A 12,384-nucleotide genomic window follows, 5' to 3' on the forward strand; every position below is an offset into this window, starting at 1 on the left:
CATTTGACGTCCTATTTGCAGAGAGAGCGAGAGCATGAAAGAGAGAGAGAGAGAGAGAGAGTGCATGAGACATACAGAAAGACACAGAGAGAGAAATGCACCAGGTCAAGAGCCTGTGTTCTAATTCCAAAGATAAATGAAAGACAAACTATTGGTTTTCAAGCATATCTCAATTCAACATTATGAGTCACCAAGAAAATAGGTCATAAAATCAGAATTCCTTACACAGACTTTTATAGTTCCTTTACCTAATCTGAAAAGCCATTAATTCATAGACTAATCTAGCCAACATAAATCACAGACAGACTTCGGTTTAAGTCAAATTCAATTAGCCTGAAGTGAGGGATCATGCAATTTCAGCCCAAATAAACAGCAGAAATAAAAATGATCCAGAGCCACAGACAACAACACAGACCACGGATTAATGACGAATAAAAAATCTTCTTTGGACATTTTATTATTACAGCACCTTCCAAATTTTAGAGAAAGTTTATGTTTTTGATGTTTAAGTCATAAGCAAAAGTGAGTGCCAACATTCTAATGAGAATACTAAAATTCTGTCTGGAGTAACAAGCACTTCTTGTTCCCAGCAATGTCACACCACCTGCTGGTAGAAATAGATTACTGCATGATACATCCAAAAATAATTTGTTTCATTGTCAGCATCCGACTGCAACCCAGCCAAAATTTAATCATCATAAAAAAGTGTCAGTGATCACACGAAAAGAACACAAACACGATGATGAATGGAAATTTGAAGTGGCAAGTTGTTTAAATCACATGCTATCACTGGGGCAGTTTGAGATCTCCTTTAAAGTTTCTGTGACCTTCCAGACACCTTGCTTCTCATAAATCACTTGATCTAGTGGCTGTTTGCTGACTCACTCACTGACAGCATTTCAGTCGCATTCAAACACTGTAAAAAGTGTGACATGAACATGATAATTCAAAAGAGGTCTTGTAATCCAATAAGACTTCCAGCTTTTTTGACAAGTATTTGTCTTTATACAGATGCAATATTATAGGTCCAAACACGCTTTTTTTGTTAACCCTACACTCTGTGACTCAAAAAAAGCTGTTAATTGTTTATTAAAACTTCTGTTGCTCCATAGTATAATAACCACAGGTGAAAGGTGAACATTTACAGAAGTGCCTTCATTACTGAGCTACTGGGGAAAAACCACAAACTAAAAACCAGAAGTATCCTCCAAGTTTTCTCTCTCTAAGGTACAGAAAGCGGCACCTGCTTACCCTCGTCTTGGCTCAGCTTGGTCCACCACGGGCAGAACTTCAACAGGTTCTGGACTTCATCATCTTCAAATAAGTCAGCGCTGAGAAGAGAAAACACACAAAAAAGAGCACCACACTGTTAACAGTCCGATTTCCAGACTCCCTATGGAAAAGGCTCATGCCAATCACATCAGGCTAAAAGACAACTGGCCTGTAACTTTTCCACAAATAACTGCAACTCAAGCAGAATGTCACTCAGACCAATTTCATATGCAAATTGCCCGTTAGCTTTTCTCAAGGAATTTATGCAATCAGGGATAGCCACAGGTGCACAAAGGAAAGAAACAGAAAAAAAACATTAACAACATCAATGAGCTGAACCTGACCAGTCTGATTTATGGGCTAAACTTCATTGGACCAAATCAAGATTTGGCCTGATATTCTTTAAACAAATTACCTTGCATCTACACTGACTGAAATGTAAAAAGCCCATCTGGTTTAGATTAAGCCAAAGGCTTCCAATGAAAATTACAGTTCTGTTTACTGTACAAAATCAGTCAGCCCTGACTAAAATGGAACACAATAGTTCAAGGCTTTCAATGCCTCCTGAGGAACAAATGGGAGGGCAAGAGTCCAGTTATGATTACATTGGTTGGGTGGTTAAGATTGATGGCTGTTACATGCATGTGTGCCTCTATCCACATACAACTGCTCCATGACAGCAGATACATGCTTGTCTAGTTCAGACAGTGGATTGCATTCAACTACAGCCCGTGTTTCCACTGCAGAGCAGGAACCAGGCTGGCACTGGCTTACTTGCACATTCTGGGAGATTTTCCATCATTTTTTCACTCGCTGACCGGCTCAGCCAGCCTACACTGCTGGTGCTGCTGTAATTACGAGGGACTTGAGGATGGTGTTGCTAAGTTGTGGAACTATGCTGCTCCCTGTGGTGGCTGTGCTACAAATGGCAGACATATACACGAGGGGGAGAAAGAAGCATACCACCATCACTGACCATGGCAAATAACCAGAGAAAGGTAAAAACAACAAGGAGTCCAATTTTTTTTGTTATTTTCTTGAGATGACTGTAGACAAAGTCCAGGCGGTCATCTGGGCAGAGGCCAGCATTTTGTGTGAAATCATGTGCCACTAACTGAGGGTGCAGGTGATGCACTGGATAAGCACTGGTGCTGTGAAAGGGTAGCCACCTTTGGCTCCAGCTGTTACTGCCCTGGTTTCAGCTCTGCAGGTCGAAAAGCGCTACTAGAAACTCCACAGCAACAACTTTACAACAGCAGAATCTTCTGCCTCTGTGCGGCTGGGGAGAGGCAGATTGAGGCTGACGCCTGGGAGACAGCAAGTGACACATCTGCATATAGCTTGCCTCCAGGAGAGCAGAGCTTCCTGCCGCAGTCACAGCAGAGCCGGGGAGTTTCTCTGCTGGTTCATCACTCCTCTCTCTCTCTCGCCTTTCTTTATCTCAGAGAAAAATCACACATCAAGTCACCTGCCTCTACCCTGAAACACCCTACAGCTCCATGCCAGCTCTGCTCCAGTCTTCGTAACACATCAACATAGCACGGTACACTAACTGAGACACAAAGTGCTTAATTTCTGGTAACTGTATTCTGCTCAGATGAAAGAAGATTTATACAGTGTCTGGAGCTGCTTTGTGACCAATAAACTGGAATATCCCATATCAAATGTACTTACCCCCATTTCCCATGCTGTCTGGCAAAATTGTAAATAAAGATGTAAATAAACATAAACATACATACATTGACGCCAGCCAATATCACTTACAGGTAATGATCAGGGTCGAACTTGGCGCTCTCTGCAGTGAGCCGGCCCTGCCTCCTCTCCATTGCCGTGGCATTGTCCGGTGTCTTCACATCGATGACATCGCTCAGCTCATCCTGGTTGAACAGTCCAGCATTAGCGTCTGTGAGCAATCTGCGCATGTGCAGTAGCAGAGCAGTTGAGCCGATACAGACCTCAACCACAGTCATTTACCAAATATGAGAGTTTAGAGACGAGATCTAACTCTGACACCACAAAAAATAACCCATCTGCAGTCTTCTTCCACATTATCAGTCTGAGCACACATATATCACACTGCACCTCAAAGCCCGTCATCTTTCAGGGGCTACGGTTCTACGGCAGACACAATGGAGTCACCTGTTCTTTGGCTGCCTACATTGGGGAAAAAGGTGATGATTGAGCCTGAGCTCTGTCAGGCTGTGAGATTGAGTTCACAGCTAAGCTGAGTGTGAAGCTTCACACCATTTTCTGTGGGCTGTGAGCTGTGACTGTGTCGTTTCTCCTTTTCATGCCTCTACCCAGCGAACGCTGAGATTATGACAAGATTAGGGCAGCAGTGCGGCGTAGCGGTAATGAGCACAGCTCGTAACCCAAAGGTTGCCGGCTCAATTCCCAAGTGGGCTCCTGCTGTCGTGCCCTTGGGCAAGGTACTTAACCTAAATTGCCTTGGTAAATATAAAGCTGTTTGAATGGATTACATGTAAAAACTGTAAAATATACAAGTCGTTCTGGATAAGAGCGTCTGCTGCGCAACTGTAATGCAATACAATGATTGTTGTTTACATTCAATTTTCTTGGCAAACAGCCTTACCCTCACAGCTTCTTTAAATCTTTAATACCCATTCAGCAGTGGCACTGCAGCACACTAGTTGAAAAGCTTGACTAGAACTCAAAAGATTGCAGGTTCTCATCCCAGGAAGGATACTTTCCTCATTTTCTTGCACAACGTACTTAACATGAAGCGCTGTAGTGAACCTGTTTGTCTACATAAATGAATGAAATGTCTGAATGCAGACCACCCTGCAAAGCAAGTGAATGATGATTATACCACATCTGGATTTATCATGAAGCAATAGTGATTGAAGCGTAAAAAAGCACAAAAGCACAACAGTGTCTCAAACTAATGACCTTCAGGTCCAGAATGCAGTACTCTACCACCTTAACTATATGGCCTGCTGCCCTGGTAGCAGACCAATCATGTCAACATGTAAACCATAAAACACAAGTCCCGCTGCAGCTAAAGTGACAGCTTATCTGCACGCCTCACTATTTATCTTCGGTAACATCAGGAAAAAAGAACAGCACTGAGCTACCATGGGGCCTAACTCAATTCCACACAGAAAATTATACAATTGTGTCTGGAAACAAATGAAATGATAAACAGGAATGTCAACGCTAGTTTGTGTTTCAATGCGTGTTTGTTACAAAGAGACACACATGAGAAATGAGGATTTGATTTTGAAGCGTCAGCGGTAACTTGAAAGTCTAAAGAATGACTAACAGTGCACAGCGTTAGACATGGCCACAGTGGACTGCTTATTGTGGTCTCACTGGAACTGGAATTGTGTTATACATTTTCTGATCAAAGCGAAAATGTACCTGTGGTGAGATTTCCAGCATGCACAGAGCACTCGCATCTTATTTAAAATAAGCACACGATACAGCCAGTTAAGAATGTTTTTTCTGTGTTTGAACAGAAGTACATAACAAAATACACAAACTACTGAATTTTCCATTGTGCTTAATTTTCATGTCGTCCTTTCCGTTACAAAATGTGAGCATTTCCTATTGCAGGCAGGGCTGTGAGAGTTTACATCTCTGGTTTCATCAGGATCATTGTTCTCAAGTGCAGCCTAACCTGCAGTCTGGTGAACACTCCTGACCTCAGATTCCCAAAGCCATATTTCTGCAAACCGCCCAGCTCTTCTTCTGAGATCTCTGTGTACACCTGCTGATCAACCTGCCAGTCAAAATTCTCATCCTCATCCTCATCCTCCTCCTCTTCCCTTTCCATGCTCCCACTGCAAGCTTCTGAAAAGTGAAAAAAAGCACAAACAAGACTGCAGGTCAAACCTAAGGCAAAACAATTACTTCCCTGGTCTGAATGAAAACTGCAAAGTGTTCCATTGCCAAAAAGATTTTTAAAGAAGGACTATTTGAACATCACAGTGTTCTTTAAGGTTAACCCAGAAGAGGAAGAATATGGCATGATCATTTGTCCTGGTTAAAAGGGGGTTAGAAACCTGCTGCACTTACCCAGGTCTTCCACTAGAGGCTTGGCTGATCTGGAGCCCTTGGGAGCCAGAAGACTGGTCAACATCTGGAGCCCCTCAAAGTGCTGGCCTGGTGTCTCCTTCGGGACACGTAGAGTGAAAAGACCTGACACAACCCAGATAATTAACAATGAAAAATTAATCAATACAATTAATACAACAGCAGTATCAATAGACCAGAATAATCAATAATTGATAACTTTTTAAAATATTAATGCGACACAAGAGAGGTCACCACCAGTAAGACCTTCACAGTCCCCGGTTACAGTTGTGCAGGGTGGCGTTCCACTTGATAATATGACCATCTGACGGCTCTACAAATCATCACGATCTGCCACATTTACTGAGATATCTGAGAATGTTAACGAATCGTACAGCTGAGCCCTGCCCTCTGGGACACAGATAGGTATCTTCCAGTCAAGTGATGATAAGCCACTTAAACTCCTGTAATGACACGTCTATTCAACAAATTTATGTTCGGATTAGTGTTCATTAAATTAAAATTCTAATATAAAACTGGTTCGGTCCCAGAACATTTGGATAACCACAAAATCTGGATTTCTTCAAAGCAATCACAATCCTTAACCATGACGAGACAAAAACTTCCCAGCTTGAAGCATTTTAACGACCACATAAAACTTTCCACCCTCAATTAGAGTATTTACCTTTAAAATGCATTAAGCCTTTGATTGCTTTGGCTGTGGGCCCTTAATGAGGCTTGTTGAGTCCAGAAGAGGCGTCTAAATGGTTTCTAATTACTCGTGTAAACAGGGACACACATTAGAACAGCTCCACTGCCAGCTGTTGCTGAATTATTTAAACTCAGCATGTCAAACAGGACATTGAGGAAATACTGCAAGGGGGAGTCAGTCCACTCAAACGAAACACCTTCTGCAAACCTAACATAACTCAAACCACAAAAGCAACTAATTAAAGCACAACCAAGGTCTGAAGATAAAATGACACTAATAATTTTTTTTTTAATCATTTTAATTTTGCCCTGATTATTGACACACACTAAATAAATCCATACATTCCATGAGCATGTTATAGGCTGGCAAAGAATGCTGTCACGCTAAAATAACTAATCACTTCAAATATACTATCAAAGACAGTATTAGCTGAACTGTGACTGGACTAACTGAATCAATGGCCTATTAAGTCTCAGATAACCCTACATGGACCCCATAGTATATGTGGAACATTCACTCCTTGACGTTTTCCACCAAACATTCAGTCCCCAGGTTGAACAAGCTTAGTCTGAAAATTTGACCAGAAACTGGAACAGCATCACCAGGGTAGTAAGGAACTGCATGCATTGCCTCTCCAATACTGGGTAGTCTGTTATATTTACACAGGAAAAGCTATACTGCACACTAAGAATGCAGTTCAGGATCAGGACTTGGTTCTGGATTCAGCAAAATGCTGCTGATCTTTCAGGGAATCAGGTTTTGAGAAATCCTTATGGTTCAGTCGTTTATAAAATGTGTGGGAGTCAGAATTCAGCAAGCCCTTTAGTGCTGGATTCAATTTTTGACCACATCCTAAATACAGTTTCAGTCCAGCCCTAGAGTATACTTCAGTGTTTCTGTCATCATATTGAAGCTGTAATGGCTATGCAACAAGTCAGCAATTTGAAATGAAATGGTTTGTGTTTTGTGATGTAAATAACCCATCCTTCACTCTGGTTGCATAAACTTTAGAAAACTCCTCTGCAGTGACCTGAAATTTAGGCTTGTAGTTGACTGCAAATTCTCATCTGAAGCCCATTAGAGTATTGAAGCTGACCTGAAAACACTTTACCTTTGTCAACATCAAATGAGGCTTTTTCTCTCCCATCTTCCACTATCCTTCCAGGTAGGGTCAGTCTGGTGAGACAGAGATTAAAGATGAAACACGACAGTATGTTTTTAAGGCTTGCAGCTTTGTGATTGCTTTTGAGTTTGCACATCTATGGGACTAAAGCTGGCATGAGACCACTCATTTATGATAGAAATTGCACGGAGAAAAGCCATTTCAAAGTGAGTCCGTGGGTTAGTCTGAGGATGGATTCCTATCCTCTGTGGCAGAGTGGTGTGAAAAGAGCAGGGTAGTGTAGAAGACACTATTGACTATAATGAAACTGTGTTTTTAATAAAGTCAGCAAAAATCAGCAACAGGTGTGAAAGCAATATTGAAGAGAAGGCTAAGGCTAAAGGTTACTGGCTCAGTCCCTAGCTAAGTTGTTACAAAGAATGGCATATTTACAACTTATCTGCTTGGCACCACACTTTAAAACAACAGAGATGGACTGGGAGAACATCTCTTTAATGGGCAGGAAACCTTCTCACAATGCATGCATAAAGCGGCTTGACACCACAAATATGGTGTTAATCTCCAACCATACAAGATATTCAGGCTCTAACCTGGCTTCCTTTAGGGCCCACTTGCACAAGCTGAATGCAAATCGTGTTGAGAACTGGCAGTTCAGGGAGAGTTTTTTGGAGTACAGTCTGCACTCATTTCTTGTCCCAAACCTAACAACTGGTAGCCTGCCAAGCAGACAGACATGCACCAGAGGATATTTCTCTGTCTGGAAAGGGTGGCCCTACTTCTTTTTGAACTCGTGTTATAAATGAGATATTCACAGTTCAGCCCTTTGACAGGGTGACCTGTGTGAGCCACATTCCAATCACAACAGCAAAATTTCATTTCCTAGTTTCTGCCTTTCTGCACTCTTGCCAAGGGGTGTGCGTGATTGACAGCACCAACAATAACTAATAAGACATGTCAGGTGGCCAAATGCAAATAGCACAGTACGGATGGATGTGTCTTAACAGCTAATGTCAGGCGATTGGATGCAACAAATCACAGTGCTCATTGCATCCATAATTGCAATGAAAAGGCCAGTGATTGAAATTATAGGCCGTGGCCTCCAATTCTCAGACATAACATCACCACGGTCAGCTGCTCACCTGAGGAAGTACGGCTTGGCGTAGAACTTGAAATCCTCTCCGTCAATGTAGAGGTCAAACTCAGATGTCCTCGTATAGGGAACCCGGATGCTTAAAATGAGGAAATCCGCCTCCTGGCTGAGCTCAAACGCAGGTGTCAGCATGATCTAACACACAGACACATGGGACAAACAATCGTTGGGTTATGAGGACTTGGGTGGGCTGTACAGCAAGGCAGGCACTAAAAAAACACCAAAAAAGCCTCGGGGGTCTGCTGTCTATGACTTGTTTTTTGTTCAATCCCAACCCCTTAGTTTATTTAAGAATCAGTTGCTTAAATCACAACTACCAACAGCACATTCCTAGTGTGCAGTGATGAACTATTTAGTGAGACTAAAAAAACAATCTCTGGGGGTGGATTTTTGTGATTGGCACTGCTTGTGTATTCAGCATGCAGAAACAACTTTACAGGGAAGAAACAGCCTATTCACCAGAAGACTCAGCTTGGACTTCAGGGAGGACTATTGGCATGATTTGTATGAGGCCTGGTGGTGAGCAATGCAGATGTGTTTCACTCTGATTGGCCAGTTTGCTCGACCTGCCTGTGACCCCTACACGCAGCAGCTTTTTCCTGCTCCTCGAAGCAGTTTCATCAGGCCTGCTGTTTCTCCACATCTAACACAGCATCCAGTGCGTAAACACACTTAATCCCTTCCACATAAGTCATCGCTGCAGGCTGCATACCTATGCATGCTACATAAACACTTTTAAAAAACTGAACTATTGCTATGTCATCTCAAAAAAATTAGACAAAAGAGCCTACTTGACCCAGGACCGCAGATTAAAACTAATATTTTTGTCTGATTCTTCCACATTTACAGAGATATTGGTTAACATGCACTGTCCCTGTCAAGTAAACCCAATAAAGTAAAGTGAAGAACATCACTGTGAAAACTTGACAACTATCAGCAGTTTTCGGTAGGGTTTGTTAACCATGGCAAGAGGCATCTATTTTCATTACTTTGACAGGGTACATGTCGATCTGTTTCAAAGAGAGACAGTAATGCATCACAATGACAGCTCGTCTCATACCAAGAAATCTGGCACTACAAAAGACCATCTTTCCGCCTCTCCTCTTAGGAAGCAGTGTTCATTTCCTTTTTTCTTTCTTACACAGTTATACTAACTCTGTTTTGTGAAAGGTCTTGTCATTGTGCAACAGCACCTGGGACTCATAGATGGTCTGTGCCAGAGTACAAGGGAAACATGATGACAATTGTATCACTGAAGATCAAAGCTCTAGAGCAGTTTCCCCCACCCTGATCCTGGGGAACCCCTGTGTGACCCGGGTTTCATTACATCTGAACTGTCAGTTGATTAGTAGAAGGACTGATCTCTGTGTGACTTCACTTAAATATCTGCGGTCAGTTCTCTAACAGATATGGGTTGTTGGAAATATATTTGTTAAAGCTGATACATGAGATATTTCTGTAAGTTATATTTATTCATTTGAGCCCCTTCATTTGAGTAAAACAAATGTTCTCCTTCATTGTTTGAGAGTAATTAACTGTACAAAGGGGTAATTCACAAAAATATGCTCAACAAAGAACTTTTCTTTTTTTCATATTACTACAAACACATCTGTAACAGTATATTTCTTTCACAAATAATTAAAGACTAAACACAGAGATATAAATAAACGTGTGGTAATTAAAATAAAGAGAAGTGCAGCTCAAGCAAACCTAAATAAAATGAGAGTTCAGCTGGAATGACAACCAGGGGTCGTCAGGATCGCGTAATACTCCTCAAAAAACGCATTTAGTCCTCTCAAGTTCGCAAGATGACTTTCAAGGCAGTACTGTGGTTACACGTGTAGACTTAAAAGCATTAAGAATATGCCTAAACACCGCCTCCCGGTGGAGGAAAATTGTTCAGGTTCACATGAGGCAGATACAGTCGGATGGTTGCAGTGCTCAAAACTTACCTTCAAAATTGCCTAGCTACCTTCACTGTCAAATGTTATGGACCACCATGCGTTGTTATGTACCTAGCTATGTTGCTATCCAGATATTTGCCATTTCCTTGTAGCGGTAACTTACTAAGTTAAATCACATGTGGGTGACACACAAGCTATTTACTACCATTAGACGGAAGACGACTACCGTTAACAAGAAATCTGACGCTACCTATTTTCCTACAAAGAGAATCGTGTGAGCATATAGATTAAATCACTATACTACATAGGTTTTGACCCACTGCCCCAACAATTACTAAATGATGGTTAGCTAGCTAATGCAGTCTGTGTTGTTTGACAGCTTGACGGACGGTCCTCTTGAAAGGAAAAAAATTATCCAAGATGTGATTTCATGTTGAAGAAATGTAGCTAGTAGCTAGCTAGGAAATTCAGTAACGTGCCGTTATTAGAACGTACAGAATTATCTATAACTAACTCTAGTTTAAAAGTTAGCGAGCTAACAAGCTAATGTGATGGGTGACTAGCGAGCTAGCCACTTACCGGTAGATAAATGCTGAAACGTATTCGGATCCGACATTCAAATCTTGCAGTAGAGAAACTGATAACTCCTAATTTAGCTAACTTACTAGCTATCTGCGCTTATCGTGAAAACACCACCATGAGGAAAACATGTCTTGCCTCTGCACACTTCAGAGAGGAGACCATGTTGGTACCGTATTAACGCTCACAAACTGGCTTCAAAAATTTGTGTTCTTCTTTGCTGGTATTTTAAGTCGGGCGTTACATCAATAAAAACATTACCGCCACCTTCTCTACAGGAGTTAGGATCACAAAAGGTGGGAGATCAACTTGGCCATAACGTTAGCTCTAAAATCCTGTAGTTAACAAGTGTATGGAGAAATTAAGACATGTATGGCAAAACCAGGGTATTTTAACCTTGTGACATTTTTTAGTCCCAGTTTCATTTGACTACAATGTAGGCCTATTTATGTCGTGTTTTTTTAAGACACAAACAGTATGCACATTCATGGAATGCTGCCTAAGCAAACAGCATTAATTTTGATGAGAAATAAGACATGTATGTATTTAAATCTAGCAAATCATGTAGTTTAATCTCTGTTTTACAGAATGAAGAATGTATTAGTGACACCAGATTGTTTCATCCTTGCTCAGACACTCAGTTTGGCCTCTGGTGTGTCTATGTGAACATGAGGTCAATTCAAACAATATTAAGATAAAAGTGGTTTTGTTGACACTGAGGAAAAACTGTGATCCTGAAATCTGAGAATTTCTTCTAAGCAGGTATGGGGTATATTGATCAATGAAATGGAAAACACTCACATAGGTACAGCAGGGTCTATGTGACCCAAGCATGGCCATCAGACCCTTCATCATAGACAACACAATAAGGGACCACTTATGAGTTGTAAAGGAGCAGAGTGACGCGATGTTGTAAGTTCAGAGAGCAAAGCATAGGCCTGTACCTGGACCTTCCATGTGAACAGCAGCTAATCCCACACAATGTCCAGGGCCAAGGACGGTTCCAGGGAATAAGGCTGCAAGAGGGTGAGCAACCATAGAGCTGAAAAATTTGGAGACTCTGTTGTGGATATAGTTGGAAATTATGATGCTAAACAAGAATCACCCTTGCAGACAACCATGGGGGTACAGCATGTTGGATCCTACATGTCCCCACGCTCCCCCTCAGATAGGCTCCTGCATCACATCTCTGACTGGCATTATACTGGTCATATCCTTCCATGACATGAACTGTGTAGCAGATTCATGCAGACATGCTGCTGCATAATGTAGCCATCTGATACTTAACTAATGCCACTGTTTATTACCTTGGCAATAATTTTATCAGTCAAAATCCTAAGTAGGAGATTTTTTGAGATTGTAGCCATTTGGCTTAGTTTTGAAATACTTGACGGGGATAAAATCAGGGTGTCTGTAGTAGATCGAAAATTTGTATGCGCAGGTTGTTGCGTGTGAAGACCGCTTTTTTTGTTTGATGATCTGACGTCTTTTTAAACGACATAAGAGAACATCACTTATGTTTTTTACGGTAAGAGCAAGAAGGCCCTCCTCCATAGGGGTAATTTTATGTGGATGTGTTCGGCGGCGCTGCGCTCTGTATCATCTTCGG

General features: G+C 41.6%; 1 protein-coding gene across 1 annotated transcript in view; it reads right to left on the bottom strand.

The window, feature by feature from the left end:
• shq1 (SHQ1, H/ACA ribonucleoprotein assembly factor) overlaps positions 1-10,924 on the bottom strand; it is a 36,046-nt gene extending 25,122 nt beyond the window's left edge. The window contains exons 1-7 of the mRNA XM_036531761.1: positions 10,776-10,924; positions 8,282-8,427; positions 7,131-7,195; positions 5,311-5,433; positions 4,913-5,085; positions 3,037-3,149; positions 1,252-1,331 (exon numbers count right to left, since the gene is read on the bottom strand). Of these exons, the coding sequence (XP_036387654.1) occupies positions 1,252-1,331; positions 3,037-3,149; positions 4,913-5,085; positions 5,311-5,433; positions 7,131-7,195; positions 8,282-8,424 (697 nt within the window). The 5' untranslated portion in view covers positions 8,425-8,427; positions 10,776-10,924. The remainder of the gene's footprint in view (positions 1-1,251; positions 1,332-3,036; positions 3,150-4,912; positions 5,086-5,310; positions 5,434-7,130; positions 7,196-8,281; positions 8,428-10,775) is intronic.
• Positions 10,925-12,384: the final 1,460 nt, after the last annotated feature.

Source organism: Megalops cyprinoides, chromosome 6 (genome assembly GCF_013368585.1).
Source record: "Megalops cyprinoides isolate fMegCyp1 chromosome 6, fMegCyp1.pri, whole genome shotgun sequence".
NCBI classification, from domain to species: Eukaryota; Metazoa; Chordata; class Actinopteri; order Elopiformes; family Megalopidae; genus Megalops; species Megalops cyprinoides.